This window comes from Platalea leucorodia, assembly GCF_965183815.1.
Source record: "Platalea leucorodia genome assembly, chromosome: 2".
NCBI classification, from domain to species: Eukaryota; Metazoa; Chordata; class Aves; order Pelecaniformes; family Threskiornithidae; genus Platalea; species Platalea leucorodia.
The window spans coordinates 95,053,597-95,074,114 of record NC_138824.1 but is presented as its reverse complement, the minus strand read 5'-3'; the positions used below and the strand labels follow the sequence as shown (position 1 = coordinate 95,074,114).

Here is a 20,518-nt window from a genome sequence, read left to right as displayed (position 1 = left end):
ACCTAATAGTTCTTTTGCTGAATGAAGGATAATTTTGTTTGTCCCATATGGCTTCGTCTGTTTTGGTCATATCAGCATAGAAAATTAGCAAGTCTGTGAAGTGATCCTTAGAGCAAAGGATATTCACTCTATGAATTTATTCTCATTCTTTTACAGGAACTATCGTTCGACGGCATCGGATTCCACTGCCACCTCCTCATGAAGATGAGTTCTATACTATAGATCATTTCAATATTAACATAGAAGTAATCCTTTATGCCCGAAGATATAAGATCATAGATTGTGACCAATTTACAAAAAATTTCCTGAGGAAGATGGGAGTTAGATTAAATCCTCCCGCAGGTCGTCCAGATGACCCGTACACCAAGGAGCGGCAAAAGGTCAGATGAGGCAGTAATAGTGAAAACTTGATTTTGATAAAAGTGCCATTGCTATTAGTAATATGCATTATATAAACTATTTCTCTAATAGCAAATAGAGTGTATGTAGGCGTAGCTATTTCAACATAGTGGATCACAAGAGAAAACTTGCTTGTCAAAATTTTGTTATATGGCTCATTGTACGAACATAGCGGAGTCGCAAATATAACTGGTTTTCTCCTGATGTGTTCACACACCTTTTGAAACAGAACCAAATTAGTTGGTAATAATAACATAAACCTTTTCGTATTAAACTGAAAAGAGAAAAAACGGACCCATTATCTGGTCTACTTAAGATTTTGCTTGAGCTAATTTAATGATAAAAACCACTTTTAAAATGTTTAAAGGAAGATCTAATTGGAATTGTGGTTCAAGCACGTTCATGGCTTCCTGCAGACTCACTTACTTGGTCTATTCATGTATCATCCTTCATCTCTACCCCACATGTTATTAACAGCTCTTTGCATGTGTAAAGCAAATTCTGCTGCCACAAAGAGCCCAGCACTCTGCAGTTTTAAGACTTGTGAGATTTTCTTTGAACGCAGTTCCCTCTTTTATGAGTATATGGGAACACATACCTCCTCCAAAAATCTCCCTCGCAGCTCCTAGAAGCTACGTGGATTCCTCTCTGCAGGATTTGGGGTCTCTGGGAATAGGAGTGGGAATGATGTTTTCTGTAGGGGATAATGACAGTTTCTTTCACTTCTGTTTTTCTTGATTAATTTGAGTGCAGATGGCACTGTATTTTTCTCTTGACCTGACTGTTAGGACTGTTGGCCCACAATATGCAGCCTGTTGTGATAGATCCAGCCTAGTGCTCTGAAAGCAACAAACACTACACGTGTCTGTTGCATTCAACTTAATCTTCCTATTGAGAAAGCTGCTGCAGCTCTCAGCAGCAAAAATGGAAGGTAATTATGACTGAGATGTGTAGGACCATTTGCCTGTCTTTGAGGCACTCTCAGGCCAACGTGTTGGTTTCACTTCATTCATGCTTTCAGGCTTTTTGCAGTCCCCCAGTGAAAAGTAGTATTTGTAGAACGTCTCCTGGTTCTGCGTAGCGGTGACTCAGGCTGGCCGTGGGTTGCTTTTCCCTTACTCAGGCCTTGTAGGTAACAAGTGTGTATTAACACATGCCAAGTTGTCTTGATATTGCCAGACTGTGTCAACATTATATATGGTACTGCATAAACTGCTTAGATTTTTTTTTTTTTTGTAAAAACAACAAACAAAACATTCAAGTATTGTGCGTATGTGTGCCTAAAGAGAATGGAGACGGGGAAAAAGACGTTTGAGAAATAAGAGCATCAGAAGACCAAAAATTACTGAAATCTATGTCTTAATATTCTCAGTTGTGGAGAAATTACAGAAAAGTTATCTGGCAAATTCTGGCTGCTTTATGCTCTCACTTTCCTGTGACTAATTTGTGGAAGGTATTTTTTTTAATTTATTAAGGATAGATTGCTTTGGCCTGCTTTGATCAAAATTAAATTGGCTTGCACCAGACTGCTAGTAGTGCAAATGGCCAGAAAATGAAGGTAAAAAAGAAAGGAAGGAATACGATGAGAGAGAAAATGGAACCAATGAAAAATATAGCAAGACCCCTGAATTCGTATTTCTCTAGTGTTGGAGATGATATCCCATGGATGGTGATGTTATCTGGCTCTGTGGCTGTATTTGGTTGCTCACTGCATCTTCAAGGCTCAGGAAGGAGGAAAGATAGTACTGGGATGGTAAATACCATGCATATGAGCACGATGATGCCTGAAATGGAAAGGGTGCTGCAGATCAGCAAGGACATTGGCAGGCAAAACTTAGTTCTGCTCTCCTTATTTTAAGATTTGATGCTCTGAAAGAATGGGCCTTTTCCCTTTCAGATTTTTAAGGCCAGAAGACGTATCAGTGGATAAATAGAAATGTATCCATAGTCAACAGTTCTTTCTGTTCAGACAGCTCAGCTTACATTATGTCATTGATGTCTGTCACCATTCTCCTTTGGAAGCAGTTGTGTATAATTTTGCAGGTTAGAAGGACTGTCTTGCCCCTTTAACCCACCTTGGGCATGATGGGTTTTGACTTAGAAGAAACACCTTGTTCAGAACAACGTTTATATATGTGACTGTAACTAACGGTATGTAAATGCAGTCCTCGGATTGAATGATCGTCATGGGATCCGATTTAATGCAGTGCTACTGGTTTTGCAGCAGCCATGACTGTAGGTAGCATCTTGTCATAGATCACATCAGCTGGAATATGTTTTTAGTTGGAAATTTGCTATACCTTTTCAGCCCTGTGGGTGTATACTGAGAGGAGAACATATACCAGCCAACTGTGTGACATGAATCAAAAATTAATTAACTATGTTTTAAAGTGAAAGGAAAGAAAAGCCAAAGGGAAAAGAAAGAATTAAATCTTTATACCACATCATCTATAAAAATAATTTTGGAGGAAGTAAATCAGGAAGGGTGATGCTATTTGGAGTTGTAGTCATCTGATTACCATGGGCAATTTGTTGAAAATGTGCGCTGTACTATAAATAATTTAACAATTTTCTGATCTGAAGGACCTTATTGCAAGAAAAACAAGGATCAAAACCAATCCAAAATTGCCTTCTTATATTTTCTGACGGCACAGCAACCCTGTTAGTTCTTTGGTAATGGCATAAATAGTGTTTCATATATTAGAGTTGTGTGGTGTTATTTAAAAATCCTAAAAGCGTGTTCTAAGATTAGATGGTATCCTGTTTTTAAAAACAAATAATTAAAAAGGTGTTTCTCTTAATTTCTCCTTTATCTGCAGATGCTGGATAGCATGAAGCCATTGCGCCCTTATGAGCGCATTGACACTTTGAAACAATTTCTGGAGCATAATGGACATGTTTTACGTTTTTTCTGTGTGTGGGATGACCCAGAATCCATGTTTCATGACCCACGGGAACTTGTTCTGCACTATTATTTGTCTGATGATACTATTGATATAAAAGAAATTACACCAGTAAACTCAGGCCGGGATGCAGTTCCACTTTTCCTCAGAAGAGATAAGCTTCCAAAGGTGAGGAATAGAAATTTCATCTTATTTTGAATTCTTCCGCTAATTAAGAAATATTAAATGCCTTGTTTTGAAAATCCTGTGTTAGGATTGTAATGATATTTAGAAAGTGTTATCAGAGTATTAATCATAATTGCATGATTTAGGTTTTGCACACATATTCATATAATAATAAGTGATGGAAAAAAATAAGTTTAGGCTTGTCATGCTTAAATTAAAAGGAGAGGGAATTCAGGCAGAAAGATATCCTATGATTTCGTTTCTCCCATAGTAGTGTATTAAGGTAAATATTAATAAAGCTGTGCAGTAATGGAAGTCCAGAAAATTAATTAATATTGATAGATGAACGAATAAACTAAATAAACTAATGTAAAACTGAGGTGCATTCAGATTTGAGCCATATGATTTGTATTTAGAACCTTTGGAAAAGTCCAGTTTTAGTATTCCATAACATTACTTCTTTGTAGCAAATCTAAAGTGATTTCTTAAAATTGAGTTCCTAGATTTGGGACCTTGTGCAAAGCCAGTTAAAATCAACAGGAATCCATGAATAACATTTGTCAGGCATTAATCAGGTGCTTATTTGAGAAGGCTCCTCTCAGAGAAATCTTCAAGGGGTTTGAGTCCTCTGCAACCTATTATGATTACAAAATTAACGAGGTGGATACACTTCTGATCACTCCAGACAGATCCTGATGATAGAATAAAGTCAACCCACAGATGGAGTAAAACACTGGGGAATCTTTTCCTTCCTTTCCTTCTAACACTGGTAATTTATTTGTGATGCCATACATGTACATGAGATTTTATAGTAAAAACCTAACAGCAAAATATTGCACTTTTCTCACCTTGTGCATCCTGTGTTCTGAGATGCTGATTCAGCAGTGGCTCTATGCTGACAGACCCCTTCTACCATTGAAGTGCATGTTGCAATTTTAAGGGCTGGCTTCTTCCTTTGAATTCAGTGGAAATTTTGAGAAGAACAGCAGAGGAGAGCAGTCAAAAGTTCAGGTGTCAGGGACGGTGGTATGACAAAATAACCCAGTTTGGTTACCCTGCATCAGCAGTTTGTTCATGATTTTAAAAAAATGTAATGTGTTGGCATATTAAGTTTGATATTACTGGGATAAATTACTACTGTAATTTTGAAACTTATAATAGAAACAAAAATACTAACATTTTTGCGAATAGAATCATGCTGACTTGAATCCCCTGTATTTGTGCAGTGGTTAGCCCAGTAGGACCAACCCTGAGTGGTTCTTTTGCATGTCTTTATAATTGCTACCAATCAAAATAATAGCCTGTAGAGCAGATTTGACAAGGATGCGCTACTTTGGGTGTGCTAGCCTTTGCTTTCTGTTTGCTTCCAAGGAAAAGGAGACTTTACTCTTGGATACACAGTAAGATTATGAATGCTTCTTCTGGCATACATACTGGCTTTTGACACTGGCTTTTTAGGTTCAGTGGTGTAATCTTACCTTAGAATTTACTAAAACTTCTCACAAGAAAATACTGCAGTAACAGTCAGTCTGTAAAAAAGCCTGCTAGTTCTAAGGTAACTGAGTTCTCTTTCTTCACTGTTAGCTGTATTTCTTAAGAGTTGGTCTCTTTTCTTGCAGTATGCTCCCACCGGGCTCTATCAGCCGGGCACAATCACCAGTCGCACTGTCCTCAATGTGTTTGGAAAGTTAGTAGGAAACAGAGGCCGTTACATTCTGGACAATCGTAAGGTCGGATATTATTGAATGCCTCCAGCTGTTGAATGTCTTTATAGTAGTTTTTGTAATTTCTGTGGTTGTTATCCTCTATAACAAAGAGAGCTATTTATAAAATTGTCTTGCCACTGGGGAATAGCTCAAATGAAAACTCCTGAGATGTATTGTATGTAAATTCCACATTTGTGAAAGTGAGGTAGCTTGGCATGGGGTGAAAAATACTTGCAAATGGGCTACGAAGGTTGTATTTTAAATCACACACACTAAATGACCTAGATTTTAAGAAAGGCTGTGGGATTCTGAGATTTATAGAGCTGCTGTTCCCTCTTTCATTAGACAGGAGCAGTGCATCAGGAATTTTACAGAGACAGTGACTTGAAAATAGGGGCAGTAATTAATGTTTGGGGAAGGAAGATAATACTATGTGATTGTGATGAATTCACTAAAGAATATTACAGGACAAAGTATGGAATCGGTAAGTAGTGATAATTATCCTTTCCTTATGAGCATTTTTATATTTCTGAGTTTGACAGAGCTGTCTTCGAATTTTATTACCGACAAAACATGTTCATTAAAACCTTTAGCAATAACAATCTGTTGTAGGTTGTTAAACAGCAAAGCAGTAATTTTGTAGATGATCCAGAAGGGCTTTCTTATATGTTACTCCATTGAAAACTAACACATAACGTGCATGTTCTGTTCCTAACTGCTTCTATTTTAAAACTAGAATGACAAAATAGTCATATGGATAGACTGCCAATTCTTCTCTCCTTCCCCCTCCCATTCCAATAGCTGTGTTTGCAGTCAGAAAATAATAAAGAGCATGTAGTCAGTGGGTAAATAGAATGAGCTGAATTATTCCCTATTAAACTATGTTTCATTTTGTATGGATGTCAGAATCCTCATATAATAAGATTTTCTGACACAACGGTAGTAGTCTATCACATCATTGGTTTTTACAATCCAGTTTTGTGTATTCTGGACCATTAGAGTATGTATTCTGTGAAGTTTCAGCACTGAATTCTGGAAACATTTAGCAACTATGTCCATAATGGAAAAGCATTTTGGAAATGTATGACAATAGGGGCTTTCGTTTATCTTTCTCTGAATTCCCTCAGTCAGACTTGCTAATGGTTCTATTATGGACATCTTCCTGCAAAATCAACTTAGTTAATTTCTGGCAGTTTATTCATTCAATAAACATAGCTAAGTGTCTGACTGTTCAGAGGTGGTTGGAAGAATCTTACTATGGCCTTTGTCTGACATTGTGAAACAAAATACCTGGATAGGCTATTTCTTTCAGCCTGACTCGTGAGCTGATGGAGTGTAGTGTTTGGATCAAAGCTTGTCTGCTGCATTGGGGGAATTAAATGACATAGTGCTGCCATTACAACACTGAATTTCTTAATTGGCAAAACATGTCTCATTAGGACTTTTTTAATAATAGTTTGGCATGTGTGTACCAAAATAAATCTTTTCTTGTAGTAGTCAGTGTGTGAGGAAGCCATATTCAATAACCATAGTATTATCTATAATAACAGTGAGTCTAACTCCAGAGATGCAAAACAGGGGGTTCTTCCCTGACAATTTTTTCAGCCAAGACTGCTGCTGCTGTTTGGCAGCAATATCCTCTGTTTGAGCAAAATATCCTGGAACAGTGAATGGGGATTTCTTACTCACAGCAGGCAATAAATGAAATGCAGCTGACCATTCTGTATCAACCAAGCCATGCAACCAAGCGTTACACAAACGCAGTTCCCCTCCTGTAGTGCTGGCTCAGTAATCGCTGGTTATGTCTCTGGATGTTCAAGTTAGGTGCTTTGCAAGTTAGGAGAAGTCAGAAGCTGCTGATGTGTAGAGTTCTAGAAAATTGGGACCACAGATAATCTAGTCCATTGCCATTGTTCTGAGGCAGGATACTGTATATGTACAGACTGTCACTAACTGATGTTTGTATAGCCTTTTATCAGCATCCTCCAGTAAAGGAGATTTCTTTGCCTCCTGAGGTATCTTGTCCTAATCTCATAGTTAGAAATGCTGCTTAATAGCTGCTCTGAAGCTGGTTTGTGTAAAGTGAGAGAGTAACTTTTTTGTCTTACCTTTGTTGGACATGGAGAACAACTTCTCAGGATCCGCTTTTCATAACAACCTTGTACATATTTAAGCACTATTCCAATATACTATCTTACCCCCTCTGCCCCCCCCGGGCCATTTGCTGCCAGGGGAAACCTTTCGGTCTTTCTCCATAGTCCATTCTTTTATATCTGTGATAATTTTTCTGGTTTTTCTCAGTGCTCTCTCCAGTTTGTCTACGCCTTAACCCAAGACACACAAAGATGTGCTCTAGGTGAGACCTTCAGGAAACTGGGAAGTGGTTTGCACGTGACTTTAAGGATAAATGATGGCAGAGACTCTGGCTAACACGAAAAAACCATCCATCTTGATGCTGCCTGTCTTGTTCACAGAAAATATACACTTTCTTAGAGCTAAGAGATTCTCATGATTTGCCGGGAAATTCTTTCCTGTTTTCCCCATCAGGATTTAAAAAATGTAGGTATCACTTTTTAGATAGAAGGGGCTAAGAGTAGAACCAGGGTAGTTTTTGGCTTAGAAGCAGGTTTTGCGAGGGGAAGTGTTAGTGTTCACCTTTCATTCTTAGCGAGTTACAAATCTTTTTTTGTGTCTGGTGGACATACAAGGTACTCTCAGTGGGCTCAGTCCCACAAAGTGCCTGGCATTCTGCTCCCATCCAATTAAACACTGAAACATGCTTAATTGCAGTTTGAGTCCGGGGAGACCATTTACTTGAGTAAGAGTAAGCAAGTGGATAAATTAGTTCTTACATCAAGCCACAGTGCTCAGCACCTCACGGCATCAATCCAGCTGTTTGTTATTGTGTTTTCACATTACTCCCCTTCAATTTCTACTCTTCTGCCAAAGCCATTAAAGAGGCCGACGTTTATTTTTGACTCTGCAGTTTCAGCATAAGTTGCTTGCCGATGGAATTTGCCCTTTAGGAGAATTAAGGGCAGTTTAGATTTCCCTTGAAGTGCATGATTATGATATCTGAAATATCATCCAGTGTTGGTTTTGCCTGTTTCGCTCTTTATACTGTTTGTGAAAAGTAAAGGAGAGCTTTTCCGTGGGTAAACAATAGCTAGTGCCCTTCAATAGCAAGCTAATGGCATTACTGTCATCTAGCAGTGCTATGAATGCAAGCGAAAAAGCCTTAATGTGTGACAGTATCTGCTCAGACTTGCTAGTGCAGCCTCAGAGAAGGAGAAAAATATTTTATAGCCATGTAGGTGTTGCGCTCACCCAGCTGAAACGTGAAATACGCTGATGTGCAGTGGGGGGAAGCCGGTGCTCAGTTTTTCTCACTAAATACAGTATCTCAGCACAGAGTTAAGTACAAAGTGTAGAGTTGAGCATAGTGTGTTCTTTCCTAAATAACAGATTGTTCCTGAAGGAACAAAACCAGTAAAATCTGGTTTACTACTGATTTTTATTCAGTGTCCCAGCACCTCCCAAGCCTGCCTGTTACGCCTTTTCGCAGCACCCTGCGATCCCTCTCCTGTCCCAGCTCTCCTCGCCCTCCCACCCCCTCATTTCTCAGGCTCCCTCTCTGACCTGCTGCCTGGGCAGAGCAGCGTGCGGGGTGATCGGCTGGCCAGTACATGTGTGCTTTTGGCCAGGCAGCTGCTGCTGGATAACAGCTGACTTCTTGCTTTTCCCTCAGTGGGGGCATTAAAGCCTGCTGCCAATTTTCACTAGACTCGTCAGAGATCAGAGTCTCTCTGGCGTCTAACCTCTCTGCTACATGTGGTGGAGACTGAGCAGCGGCTTCTAAATATAGTGGTGCACTTATTGCCTTTTTTCCTCAGGTAACTGGAATGGTCATGAAGTTAAGACTCTGTAAAAGGAGATTTTCTTTGAATCAGAATAAACACTGTCATGTTTTAGCTGCACAGACGGTTCTGTGAGGACTAGATTTTCTTTAATCCTGCATGTAAAAGTTGTGAAAATGGTGGTATCGCCTTCTTATTCTTACCTAAATTGTGAAACAGACTCTCACAAAAAACAGGTCTCAGCTGTTTGCTGTACATCTCCTCTTACGTATAGAGAACATCATGTTAACAATGTTATCCCTCCAGGTTATCGCCACCTCTTATATTGTGCAAGGCTAGTGGGATTTCTCTCTTCTGTTCTTGGCTATAATGCTCAGAGGTGTCTGTCCTCTTCCTCTGAAGGTAGAATTTCTTGCCTGCCTGCTATATACTGATGTTCAGTATGGTTATCACTCTAATATGTAGCACTTGACTCTTCCTTGAAATCTGGTTTTATCTAACACATGAGGGTTTTCCTACAGTTCTTCAACTGAGGGCAGAAGGTAATCTCACAATGTAGACCAAAATCTTACAGTGTATACTGAAACTGAAAGCAGACAAGCTCTTTGAAGCTGATTTAATGCTGCCTCTGTGGCAACAAATTCCTCTTGAGGAATTTAGTTTTTCTTACTAGAAGGCTATGCTATCTTCAAATTGTTTATATGCTAAAGATGTGGCTGGAGCTGCTTTGTTTCTTGCTGTTCCCAGTGCTTGTTCAAATCTCACTCAAGTTTTGATGTCGTGAGAAAAAGTTACTAGTATGTGGTACACGTTTGATATACTAGGTGGAATAAACCCCCTGGTGCCAGCCCATCTCCTGCTGGGCATCAATTGATGCAGTAACAAGGAGTGAAACTGTCCACGGGGAAAATTTCTGGGCTATTATTTGTGGAAGTAGACATTTGTAATCCCAGACTTTCAATTTACCCTCTACCCACTGAAAATGTTACAGCCTGGAAGAAGAGAGCATTGATTCCTTTTCCAGACTGGACAGAGGTAATTTTCTTAAGAAACAGTGATAAGCTTGAGAGGAGCACATTTTATGTGTAAGTGCAAGTTGTCTCTCTGATTCTACCCTAATGATGTGTGGCAGAGCAAAGATGAAACGAGTTTTGAGCTTGGGTATGGCTATTAGCCTCCTGCACCTAGCAGGCTGTTCAAAAATTGCAGAAATGAGTTTTTTAACTAGTTTCGGCAACTGTATTTCTCCATTTCTTTCTGAATTTCCTCATTCAGAGGAGAGAATCTGAATACATAATCCTTCAAAATCCTGGAAACTGTAGGTGGCACGAGGCCGGCTGTTTGTGTTCAGTGAATCTGAATGAAGCAAGGTCATTTTACACCAGGGAAAGGATGGGAACCAAAGCGCTGAACTTCTCTTTGGGCTTCCTTTACCCCATGCTTGGGTTATGAGGGATTCAATATACTCGCTGGGGCTAACACAATATTCCTCTTAATTTGTAGTTTCCTTTTAGTTTATAAATCTAATTTTCATCCGTATGTGCTAAAGTACCTAAAAAGGGAAATGCTTTAGCATTTCCTAACGAATGCCTTATGCGTGCATGTTAATGTGCATACACTGTGACCTGCATGTAAATACATCAGCTTGCCTTTTGAGTTTTTCCGTTCAACTGAACGTCCTGGCTTCCCAAACTCTTTGGGGCAGGAGGTGTATCATTTGCAACCGTGCAAAGAGAAGGGGTTTGTTTCTGCTAAAATACGCTGTTACAGACCTCCGGACTTCGAGGGAGAACATATCAGCGCAGACCGACACAGTGCATAATTAAAAAAAAAAAAAAAAAATAACGCTGAGGTTCATAAGCAGCATCAGGACCCTGATGAGAAGAAGCCGGGTTCCGGACGGCCGCGCCGGGCGCTGAGGGGAGCGGCGCGAGCCGCCGCCTGCCGCCGCGCGGGCGCTGGGTGGCGCTGTGGGAGCGCGGGAAGCCCGCGCGGCGGCAGCGGTGGGCGCGTGGGCACCGGCCGCGCGGGCGGCGGCTGGGCGCCTGTGGGTGCGGGGTTTTCCTTCAGCCTCCCCGCGTGTCCCTCGGCGTACGCCGGGTGTCTGGTCACAGGAATCGCATGTATAGAACGTGGCACACCGAAAACGTCTCGAGAGGCAATTTTGTCACAAACAGTATTTAGAAAATAGTATTTTGCTGCTTGTCTACGTGCACGCGTACCCTTTCATGGTGAAGGTTGCTTTGCAAATTTCCGGATGGACTTTCTTTTGCATATGAGCTTGGCCTTTCTACTTCTGAATCATGGAAAGGGCATAGTAGTTTTTACGGAAAAAAATGTTGGCGTGGTTTTGCAAAACCCCTTTTTGACTGATTCAGGTGAACGTATTAGCTTTTTGAGTCAGACCATATTCTTCTAAGAGGTAAAGGCCAAAGGAGATCTCACTGTGTTTTCAAGTTAAAGAAAAACTCTGATATCTAAATGCTTTCTAGATTTTTAGACTTAATACTGCTGCTAGTGAAGTCAGATTTTAAGAGAGTATCTTGCTTTGATCTTCTGATATAGCCACGCTTGGAACGTTTTAATCACAAACCAATTCAGGAAATGTTCCAAGTGACAGCAGTCTTGTCATTCTCTATTTGCACTGAAGCCCATGCTACAAGTTTAGGTTATTCATCTCTCTTCAGTTCTGGGTAGAAAAGTTAAGTTTTAAAGAAAAAACCTTTATTTCATGGGATCCATTTTTATACACTGATCACTTATATCACTCTTTGCCCCCCCCCAGGCTGCGGTTTGTGATCCATCTTCTTCCAGTTTGCCTCACGTGTTTGTCTTTCACTTACTAGCCCAGCCAGCTCTCCCTTCTTCAGGGCAGCATCTGCAGGCCACCCGGGTGTGGAGGGGACGCCGCTCCACGTGGGCTCTGGCCTTCCTATTGCACCCGTGTTGGTGCAGGAAGGGCTCTGCGGGTTGGGGGTCAGCAAGCTGGGCTTGGGGCCGCAGCAAGGGGGGCCAGCTGCAGCCTGGGCTGCCGAAACATCGAGGAAAGTGACTGTCCCCTTCAGCACTCACTAGACCTCATCAAGGTACCGTGTCCCCTTTTGGGTCTGCCAGGACAGGAAAGGCATGGAGCAGCCAAGGCCAGTTCAGGGGAGGCTCCAGGACGGTCAGGGCTGAGGAGCACCCTGGGGGAGGAGGGCTTGCTCAGCCCGGGAAGGGCCCCGAGCGGCCGCCTGCACCCACCCATGGGGAGGTTGCTGATACCAGGCAGCCTGGCTCTTCACAGGGGTACGTAGCAGGAGGGCATGAGACAGCATGCCTAAGTGGAAACAAGAGGCTCAGAGTTGGATATTAGGAAGAACTTTCCTCCCTGGGGCAGGCTGCCGGGGCAGGCTGTGCAGGCTCCGTCCTGGGGGGTGTCAAGCCCTGACTGGACACAGCCCTGAGCAGCCTGGTCTGGCCTGGGGCTGACCCTGTCCTGAGCAGGAGACCATGCTAGAGACCTCCCGAGGTCCCATCCAACCTGAATTATCCTGTGTTCCTATGGTTTATGTCTTCATTTGCCTCAGGTCTGCCGATTTACTTTCTCCTATATGCAGGTTACTTTTTTCCTTTCACCTTTTCCATTTCCCATTAACCTTATTTAACCATCAGACTGTATTACTGTGTTGAAATTTTATGTGAACTCCACTGGCAGCTGGAAGCTGTGTTGCAGAGAAAGAGCAGTGGAGGGAAGCAACAAGGGGCCAAATGGTACAGCAAGATTTTCACCAAGAGAGGAGTAAGAAGGGACCGTAGCGCAGCAGGGCTTTTCAGAGCAACCCCTATGGGAAGTGAGTGCAGGTCCCTGACCAGACATGTCTCTGCTGAGTCAGGAGAGCTCCTGCTGTGTATCTGATGTAGGCAGGAGCATTGATCACTGCAAGGAAAGACTTGAGACTGGGGAAAATAAGGAAAAACAAAGTTTCCGAAACTCTGGATAAAATGAGATGTGGACTGAAGCTATTGGCTTCAATGTACCAAATTTTTCTCATATATGTATGATTTAAATGATGAATAAAATTTTATTTATTTATGTATTTATTTTCCTCTGGCAAAAAGCAGAGTGCAGGAAGCTCATAAGCCAAGTATTTACTTAATCGTGTTGTCTCAAAGGATAAAACTGAAAAATTAATTTAGAACTGTTAATTTATTATTTTATCCCATTTTGAAACTATATTTGTCTTTTCTTTTGCCTGTGTATCTTAATGGTATTTGTCAAACATTTTAAGATTATAGATGAAATTCTGAAACCCTTGAAGAAACAATAATTTCACTGTTGGCTTCTATGGAGTCTTTTTCTACTCTGTAAGAGTAGGAGGGATCCAGGTTTGACTTTGATCAGTGCTCTGTTACAGAAATAGTCTAATAAGTATTCATATTGGAAGTTTAAATTCTTAGTAGAATGGCTTCATCAGAACAGTAATAAATGAGTCTTGCTGTCTTTGTTGTAGAGGATTTCACCCCAGTTCCATATAAGGCTCCACCACCTCCAAAACCAGAAAAAACGTTTCCTCCTTATACTGGATTTGGTTCTGAAGAGGATTCTCTGTGCTCCTGTATGGGTCTGCTTCCCAAGCCTCCCCAAAAAGATTTCAAGAAATTCATGGAGAAAGACAGGTATTTCAGTGAAAAATAATTCCAACTTTTTAAATTATGTCTTTTTGTGAAGGAGATAAATGTTAAGTAGGGATGTCATTTTTTTCAGCGAAATAGGCAGCTCATCAGACTTTTAAGGGACAGGTGCATGAGGACTGGTTTAGTGACCTGTTACTCCAATTTTCTCTGAACTCGGCAAAATTTCTCTTTTGAGAACACAAATATTCTGACCCTCCCATCCCCTACCTCCTTCCCTTCTGCTGTCTTCAGTGGGAGTTTGATGGAAGTCTTAGTCCAGGACTTAGTCAGGAATTTTGTATGCTTCAGCAGTCCAACACTGATTTGTTTTTCTGTTTGACTTTCTGGCATTTACTTTTTTTGTCTGCTGAGTTTCGTGCAGTTTACCGTAGCAATATTAAAGCATTAACCCTTTACTTTCCATTATGAAATGGTTTGTCAGGCAGTGGTTGTTGAAGCCTAAGCAGAAAGCAAAGTCACATGCTAGAGATTCACATGTAGAACCTCTGTAAAAGAAGAAAGCTATTAGAAAGAGGCTTGGGAATGTATTGGTAGTGCATGTAGCAGTACTGTAAATCATTTAAAACACAATCATTTAACAAATATCCAACTAGTAAGATCATCTGGTGGGCCTGATTTTGTGGAGATAATCCTAGTATGTATTGCTATTCAGAATTTGATTTGAAAATATACATACCAAAATGTGTTCTTCCTTTATAAATTTCCTGGAAAGAAACTTGGAGTTTGATTTGCAACTGAATTTGAATACAAATTCATTCCAGACGTGGCAGAGAAGTAATTTTCCCCTGAAAATTATTCCTTTCTATCTGGCCGACTCTAGCTGGTTCTGTTAATTTAAGCTGAAAATTGTTTTTGACAAAGTAGGGAATCTTATGCCGTTTCCCTTCTTGGTCCAGGAATAACACAATTAATGTATGTTACAGAACTCAGGAGAATGCATCTCTTAATGATGAAAACTTTTCTCATAGTCTGTTTTTGATATCTTACCTCTTCCTTTGCTTTTTAGACATGGCATGGAAAGTAACGTACTGCGCTTTCTTGCAAAACTCATCACAGATAGTCCTATTGACAAGGATCGGAAATTCATTATTTCCTACTTCCTGAGTGATGACACCATTTCAGTTTTTGAACATACACAGCGAAACACAGGTAAAATGTAGTAATGTCTCGCAATCAGTTCCAGTTGCCCTGCTCATTTCATTAGAGTTTGCAGTAAACAGTGTGGCAAGACTCAGCACTAGCAGAAGCAGGGATGTGGACTTTTAAATGCAATGGGAATTACATCAGCAGGTCTACTGTGTTATCTTGCATAGCTGTATGTCATAGTAATTTATAATCTTCATTACTCAGAATAACGCTGTTCATTGTATGACAGTACTTCACAATATCCTTTGGGAACTGGAAGTGTAATGCATTAGAGCTTTCATTACATTTTAATTTGCCAATTTGGCCTTTAAACATTTGCTTTTGTTGTGGACAACATACAGGAATTGTATTGTAATTGATGATAAATAGGGACAGGAAATGTAAGACATCAAGAATGAAGGAGTAAATCCGTTGTTTTGCAAGTTTGTGCTATGGTGTTATGAAACCTATATAGCATCCATTGTATAGAAGTAGCACATGAAAGCAAAACAGCTGTGATATTTTTTAACATACTTTATCATTAATCATGTAGTGTTGAGCATATAAAGAGTGAAGATTGCCCTGTGCTAGTGTCTGTATGTGTGTATAATACTGAACTGAATTTCAAGAGACAGACTACCAGCGTTTAGGTGACAAATGCTTTGTTACTTCTCAGTTGCTTGATCACATTTGTCCTGTTGCTGGAGCATGATCACCCAGTGTTGTCATGGTTAAATTATTTTGACCACTGCTGTCTGTTGTAGGCTGCCTCCAACTGAGGATATGAAAGGTTTTGTGATTTTCAAGCATCTTTTTATTTCCTTGGAGTGTCTTGCGCACGGATGGAAGGACACAGCACTGGCAAGGATGTCAGGAAGTCATTCTGTAACTCAGAGAGATAGGGAAGCCTTGGCTAAGCATGACCCTGTTGGAGTGATTAGTGTATTTCTGTGAAGCCCACAAAACACCTGCAGCAACAGTTTCAGAGCAGTTAACATCCAGAAGTGCTCTGGCACCTCTCAACATGTGCAGTCGAAGGGCTGACTCTTAAAAGCTGCAGTCAGCCTCTGATAAAACCATAGAGAGAAAAAAATCAGGAAATCACATTCTCTCAAAGACAAGGGAAAAAGAGTAATAGAAGGTTTCCTTAGTTACCATGTTAGGCTCTTGTGGGACCTCATGACTAGCTCTTTTAGTACTGCTTGAATTGCCCGATATCAGCTTCTTGGCACAGAGCGCCTTAGTATGGTATTTCAGGTACACCCTGCAATGGTGAGCAGCTCACTGTGCTCAGTACTGACCTGTTTGGTACTCCCAGCTCACTGTCTAGAGCAGAGGCTGTCCTAGGGAGGACTGTTCAATCCCCTTTGCTTCAGGCTCTGGTGCCAGCAGTTGACTTTCTGAAGTCCAGTTATTCAGTTTACGGTTAAGGACTAAGTATTCTTGTGTCCCTACGCTTAAGCCTTTACTAAAAAAAAGATTTCTGATGTTAATCCTTTTCAGACCTATGATAAACATCACATCCATAAAAGAATGAAGGTGTGGTGAATATCTAGACCCGTCTGTATTCCTAGAGAACTCTTTTGGTGCCAGTGGTGCTACTAAGCCATTTTGAGTGCCCTACACGAGTAGGTTTTTGGGAAGGCCTGACCCTTTTCAATGCAAAGAACTTCTAATGGCATCTCTGCTTGTATCCAACTATATTATGAATGCATAAAGACCTCATCCCCAACTAAAATACAAGCAATTCTCTGAGAAATGTTTTGAAAATGTGTAGTGTATCTGCCTAGGCTTCAATGAGCATTCCCAGTTAGCCCTGCTCCACTGCAACGTCAGGATTTAGCACTGCTTATGGCAGCAGTGTCCTGTCATCATTATTTTACTAGTTTCCTGCCATCCAGTGACCTGTAATTTATGCAACTTCTTTTATTACAGCTAAAGACACATAAACTTTTGTATATATTTATTATGTAATGCTGCTGTGAGGCTCAAGAGCTGCTCAGTTCTCCACTAGTGAATGACATATTTGATTGGCATTTTATATGTCTGGAGACATAAAGGATGCTAAGGGGACAGCTGCACTGTTAAAGAAGTCCAGGGAACAGTTTGAATCTTGGACCCCAATCATACGTATTGCCTGTTTGGTCACTCCCGGTTCTCCTTTGCACCATTCCAACTAGATAAGGCCCCAGAGAGCCTGGGGCCCCTCCTGGAGGATCCTTAACTCCAGAAAATTCTCCTGCAAGGCAGTAAGGACAAGGCTGCACCAGGTTTGGCATGCTCTGCCCTTATCAGTCATCTAACACTATCCCAGGAGGTTTTGCACGCTCAAAAATCCAGGTCCTTCTGCCACACCCAGGCTGCAATACATACCCTCAGTTTTATGCTGTAAAATACCACTCTGTTGGACTGAAGCATAGCCCTCACATGCCTTCAAACAGTTTGAACACACAAAAATAATAGCTGTGTCTTAAGACCCGTGATTTATCACATAGCACCCAGAGCAGAGCCAGAGCCACACACTGTGCAGTGCAGATGGGGTCAGTTGGTCAGGCTCTCAACAGCATGGGTGCCAGGCCAGAGATTGCTTCCTTTTATTTTGGAATGAGAATATATGCTGGGATTGCAGCTGGGAGCCCATTGAACATCACCAGTCAAACGAAATGTGAAACAATAAATGGGCAAGTTTGCATACCAACAATAACAAATGCTTTAAGACATGTATGAAAGGCAAGTATCTGTAAATGGGTTTTCAGCTTCCCTGGGATGTTAAAGTGGATGGAGTAGCTGACTTTCAGAGGTGGTACAAAGGTGGAAGGATGTGGCTAAGAACTGGCCATTGGAGAGTCTAGAGAGAACAGCCTCGAAGAGGCAGGATAAGAAGTAGGGATGGTGGGGGGAGAGGTAGAGCGGCAGTCGGAAAGAGGCCTTGGGACTGCAGAAATTTCTTTGTTCCCACCTTCTTTCTTCTCTTTCTTCTCCCTTTCTCTTCTCTCTCTCTCTCCCTCCCTCATTTTAGTCATGTCTGAAGGAAAAGTGAGCAGGTTTCTTCAAGGTTGAGAATGAGAAGGCTTTGCAGAGGTCAGATAAGAGCAGCTAGGAAAAAGGAATAAGGCATGCCAAACAGGAGCGAGAATAATATTTGTGTGTGAGAAGGAAAAGTGTTGAAATGGATGGGGTGGGAGAAGAGTAACTTTGAGCACATCTTGGAGAGGGGATGATTTAAAACAGTAAATGACTCCCAAAATAACAACTTGACCATCCCTTTTGTGCACAGGTTTAAAGGGCTATTTTTGCCTTTTTCTTTGCATGAATTGATACAGATTGGCAATGAAAAATGTTTCAAATCACAGTCCTAAGATGGAAGTAATAAGTTGCTCTTACTTTTCTCAGTCCAGCAACCTGAAGGTTGCAGAGAAATACTTCATACTACTAGTAACACCGTGAAACTGTATTTGAAATGCACAGGGCTGGACATCTTGAAGCACTTGTTGAGATGGGGGTCAAAGCATGAGAACTTTGGCTCCCCATGCAGAAAATCACAACCCTTTTTTACTCAGTGTAAGACCAAGCCAACAGCTGTACAAACACCTGCAAAGTCTGATCTGATCTTAATGGAAGAGGGTCTTTGGTTGTGGTGTTTATTTTGTGCTTTGAGCCTGGCTCTTGTAGATTTCCATCAAAATTTCTCATCAGGTTTCAGTGTAAAATCTCTAACTTAACAAGATATTTTCGGCTGTTTTCCTTTATACCTCTTGAAATACACTAACCCATCATGTTTAAAAAACAATTATGGGACAGAGGTATTAAGGTAAGTTTCCAATCTAAGCACACAACTGCAGGGAAATAGACAGGAGTGAAGTTCCAATCTTACAGAGACCAGTTCTGTTTAAATATTACAAACCGTTGCCAGGACTATATAACCTAAAATTTCGTATTTGTTTTAATAGCTAGGTGGAAAGGAATGTGTTAAGATTAGAGTTACATTAGCGATTTGAATTGTTTTTTGATTCAAGCTAGATCTGACGATTACCATAGTGTATTTTTGGTCTTCTGCTTTTATGGTGCAATTAAGACAGACATCTGATCCAAACTCTGGTTTAGTAAGTAATTTGGGTTTCATGTTCATTTGTAATTTTGACTATAAAAGGCATTTTATTACACTGTTCATCAGCCTTTTATTGGACTTGCATCACTACCTGATATGTAAGACATCATTAAACGTTACTAAAGTATGCTTTTTGGCTTTTGGCTTGGAAGCTCAAATATAAACAGGAAATGAATCCCAGGCACTCCCCAGTTGGTGTAGGGCACATATCCTGATGAAATGAAACATGTGACAGAACGTTTTCTAGAAAGCTTTGTATGTGCAATGCAATTTTGTGGTGCACCAGAAGGTGTTACTGGAAAGCAAAATGTTCCTTTTAGTATCTTACATACCCTTGAGCACCGCGTGCAGTTTCCAGTGGCACGAATAAAATCATTGTAATGTGAAAAGAAATAATGTGACATACCCAGCTCACAAAGGAAATAACAGATCACAATTAAATTGCGCTGGCAGAACAGTACGTGGAAGATAGTGTCATGTCACTCCTACTTTTTTTTTACATTCAAAAGCCCTTAGAAACCAGTTAGAATTACAGTGCACCAGATTTCATAATCTTTGTAGGACTGTGCTATCCTAAGTTGTGAATTTTTTTTTTCTTTTTTGCTTTGACAGTTCAAGGATAATTGCCTGCATCTTACATTTTGCATCTTACGTTTCTCAAGGGTCGGTCCCAACGCTGGCGACAGGGTTATGGGAACGATTTGAAGAGGAGTCCCAACGCTGGCGACAGGGTTATGGGAACGATTTGAAGAGGCACATTTCTGTCCCATTTTAAAGAAAAGAAAAAAAGGGAAGGTGTTTGGCAGGCATTCAAATGAGACATGTCACAGAATATGCACAATGTAACTGTTGCTGTGGACACTGGCAGAGACAGTTCTTTTAGCAATGAGAGGGAGCGGGAGAGTATATTATGAGACAAGAAACTCAAGGATGAAAACTAATATTTAAATACAAACCAGCTGGTTTGGGGTGTCTTTGGGGTTTTCTTTTCTGTTTTTTTTTCCCAAGTAAAGCCACAGTTAATTATTTACAATTCTGTTCTTGTAGGGATACTTGGTGGGAAGTTCTTGGAAAGAGGTCGCATTAAGAAGCCTGGGCAGGAGCTCTTTAAGAGTGAGCCATCTGAATACTTCAAGGCTCAGGATCTGTTTGTTGGCGCCAGAGTTTGTTTCCATGGTCACAACTTTCTTTTGGTGGATGCTGATGAGTACACATTCAACTACATGGAGAAGCATGCAAATGAGGTGAAGCAGGCTCTTGTTATTTTCAATTATCTTTAAGGACTGTACCTTATCTGTATATTTTTCAGAATTATTTATACCTAGTTTCTTCACCCAAAGTTCACGGCCCAGTGCTCTCTGTCGAGCAATGGATTTAGGAGATCTTACCTAAGGAGTGCATGCAAACCTGGCCACTCTTTACTGTCCGTTCCCCTTCTACGTTCTCAGCATCCACTCTTATTGTATTAGGGGTTGTTAGAAGGTATATCCCTGCCAATTCCTTCTTGAGACTGTTCGTGGCCCTCTTGTCTTGTGAATTGATCTAACCCTTGTTGAACCTACAGATACTGTCTGCTTC

General features: G+C 40.9%; 1 protein-coding gene across 1 annotated transcript in view; it reads left to right on the top strand.

Moving 5' to 3' along the window:
* Nucleotides 1-20,518, top strand: part of EFHC2 (EF-hand domain containing 2) — a gene marked incomplete at both ends in the record, with an annotated part of 61,469 nt that overhangs the window by 20,595 nt on the left and 20,356 nt on the right. The window contains 7 exons of the mRNA XM_082333705.1: nucleotides 157-380; nucleotides 3,219-3,470; nucleotides 5,087-5,197; nucleotides 5,519-5,657; nucleotides 13,524-13,689; nucleotides 14,714-14,856; nucleotides 19,988-20,184. Coding sequence (XP_082189831.1) covers nucleotides 157-380; nucleotides 3,219-3,470; nucleotides 5,087-5,197; nucleotides 5,519-5,657; nucleotides 13,524-13,689; nucleotides 14,714-14,856; nucleotides 19,988-20,184 — 1,232 coding nt within the window. The remainder of the gene's footprint in view (nucleotides 1-156; nucleotides 381-3,218; nucleotides 3,471-5,086; nucleotides 5,198-5,518; nucleotides 5,658-13,523; nucleotides 13,690-14,713; nucleotides 14,857-19,987; nucleotides 20,185-20,518) is intronic.